The 2,865-nt window shown below is 36.7% G+C and overlaps 1 protein-coding gene across 1 annotated transcript; it reads left to right on the top strand.

The window, feature by feature from the left end:
- The first annotated feature begins 236 nt into the window (after positions 1–236).
- Positions 237–1,870, top strand: LOC142505709 (transcription factor DIVARICATA-like). Its single transcript, XM_075618798.1, has 2 exons — positions 237–1,064; positions 1,162–1,870. Exons 1-2 carry the CDS (start codon positions 658–660, stop codon positions 1,589–1,591), a joined length of 837 nt encoding a protein of 278 aa, XP_075474913.1. The 5' UTR covers positions 237–657; the 3' UTR covers positions 1,592–1,870.
- Positions 1,871–2,865: the final 995 nt, after the last annotated feature.

Here is a 2,865-nt window from a genome sequence, read left to right as displayed (position 1 = left end):
ATTTACCACTATCTTTTTAATTTTTATGATTTTTTTAGAATGCATACAATATATAAATTTTCACATGACATGTATAGGCACATATTATCCTTTTCTTCATTTGATTGGCCCTTTCTGTTTCCTTTTCTTTGTCTAAAGATATTAAATAATAAAGAAAACAAATTCAAGTCAGCTGCGGGCCCTCCTCCACCACACTATCCAATCATTCACAAACACCATTCATCTCTCTTCTCTTCTTTTACAGGAGACCATTAGCTGTGTTTTCTGCCCTGAAAGATCCCAACTTTCCTGAAAGTTCGAGTTTTCTTGGTGATCTTTCTCGGTTCAAATTTCTGAATCTCAATTATTTTTGTTTCTTCTTGCTCAAAATCTGCCTTTTTTTTTCGGTTTCCACTATTGTTGAGCAGACAAGATGACAGCGTTATACAGAATTTTGCAGTAGGTTGGCTATTATCAATGTTTATTTGCAGCAGTTCAAAATTCTCGACACAAGATCTACTTTTTTTCAACAGTTTTCTCACAAAATCTTCTTGGGTTTTGCGAATTCAAGAGTGTCCTCTCCCAGATTCTTACAAAAATTCAGATTCCACTTAAATCCTCGTATCTTCTTTCACCTCTGAACTCTGTTTCCCCACTTCGATCGGTCCTTTTGGCGAAATGAACAGAAAAATGACAATCCTGTCTCCTGCATCGTATATCAAGAACTCAAACTGCTTGTACGAGGAAAACAATACAACCACCCAGTGGTCCCCTGAGGAGAACAAGAAATTCGAGAACGCCCTTGCGATATACGATAGAGATACGCCGGATCGGTGGGAAAATGTCGCGGCCTTGATCCCTGGAAAAACAGTGAACGATGTGATCAAACAGTACAGAGAATTGGTGGAAGATGTAAGCGATATCGAAGCGGGGCTGATTCCAGTTCCAGGATACAGCGCCAATTCATTCACATTGGAATGGGTCAGCAAACAAATGTATTGCCCTGTCGGCAAACGAAACGCTGCGATTCGGTGTTCTGTTCATGAAAGAAAGAAAGGGGTGCCCTGGACTGAGGAAGAACACAGGTAAAACTAAATAAATTTCTGAACTTTGTACAATTGTACTGACCTCGAGGTCGGAAATTTATAGATTTTTTATTCAGTTGTTGTTTTTGATCCACAGGCAGTTTCTTTTGGGGTTGAAGAAGTATGGTAAAGGGGATTGGAGGAATATTTCTCGCAATTTCGTGACAACAAGGACTCCCACACAGGTCGCTAGCCATGCGCAGAAGTATTTCATCAGGCAACTTTCGGGAGGAAAAGACAAGAGAAGATCGAGTATACATGATATCACCACCGTGAATCTTCAAGAAACCAATCAATCGGATTCACCAGGAAATGATACGTGTAGTTCGCCTGAGAAATCGGTCTCGATGAAACATCAGCGACCGAAATCGGGCATGAATCCAGGAGAAATGATGCATTTTCAAGGGTGTCCTTCATTTGGACTCAATCTACGACAACATAATATGCTAATGAGCAAATTACCTGGAATCGGGTTGGAACATCACGGTACAATGTTTCAGACGATGCAGCCCACCCAATATCATTAAAATCAGCATATCAATGGAGGTCTTAAATTTATTGGACTTCCAGCATTTCAATGCTTGATGCCGATGAAGCTAGCTAGCAAGTATGCCGTCTATTACAGTTTTTCGAAAAAATTGTCCGAAACTATGCGTCGAGAACGACAGAAAGATCAAGAAAATGGTTCTTCCTAGCTAGCAGGTGATCAAGATTCTTGGGAAGTTTGTTCAGATAATTGGGAAGGTGTACTGCTAGTGGATATTATTCTTTTCCTAGTAAATAAATGAAATGTAATTTATCCATCACTATAGTTTCTCTATACAATGGAATTAATGTTTTTGTCAGTGTTTTCCACTATTATGAACAGTGGTAGTGAGTGAGGCATCGGAGCAATTCATAAATTTTTATGAACCATATATTCAAGAAAGTATGATTTTACCTCGATTAAAATTTTTCATTTTTTTAAAATCTGCAAAATAATACAAAAATCTTTGCTATGCATCGTGTGTTGCTAAAAAAATTTGTGGGCACAAGAGAAGCTTGTCCTTTGTATCTTATGCATAGAACATGGGAGAAAATATGTGCTCACTGCTTGTCCCATTATATGATAAACTCCTTGCTCTCAACTTTTTCCAATTCAGAAAAGTATTATCCTATGGCACATGGGTGAAATAAACCTCATTTAGCGTGTGTAAAACAATAGTTTCTCAGTTGCTCGCATGTTAGTTCAGGTACAAGATACTATCATTATTGTCTAGACAATATGTAGAACCCGTATATCAGTAGACGTATAAGCCATGCATAATTCTAGATTTTTAAATTTAATTGACTTCATTGCATGATTATTTTAAATGCATTTGTTTGAAGTTAATTATTTTATTATTTCAGTTCAGTAGTTTGATTTTTAGCATTTCAGTTATTTCAGTGAGACCGGACCGGAGTTGGAGTTTTGAGATAGAATTTAAGATTCGAGAAATATTTCCAGAAGTTAATTTAGCTAGCAACCAAGTTCATTTAAGTTAGAAAGGGAGGTTTGAGGATTTAATTTAATTATTTGAGGTGATTAAGAAATGAACTCATTTAAGTTATTTAATTAAGGGGTTAGCTCACTAAATTATTTAAAGAATTAGTAAGGCTTTCAAGGATTATTAGTTGACTAGATAATCAACATTTCCCTTTATTTTATCATGCATTTTTCGGCCACCCTTAGTGCTAGAAGATTCATTTTCCAACTCATCAACTTTGACCAATTCTTTGCATGTAATTAGTAGGATAATTCTAGGATTTTTGGGAGCACAAT

The sequence above is a fragment of the Primulina tabacum genome, chromosome 10, assembly GCF_025594145.1.
Source record: "Primulina tabacum isolate GXHZ01 chromosome 10, ASM2559414v2, whole genome shotgun sequence".
In the NCBI taxonomy this organism is placed as follows: Eukaryota; Viridiplantae; Streptophyta; class Magnoliopsida; order Lamiales; family Gesneriaceae; genus Primulina; species Primulina tabacum.
Note: the sequence above shows the minus strand (reverse complement) of the source record. Positions and strands in the feature narration are given on the sequence as shown.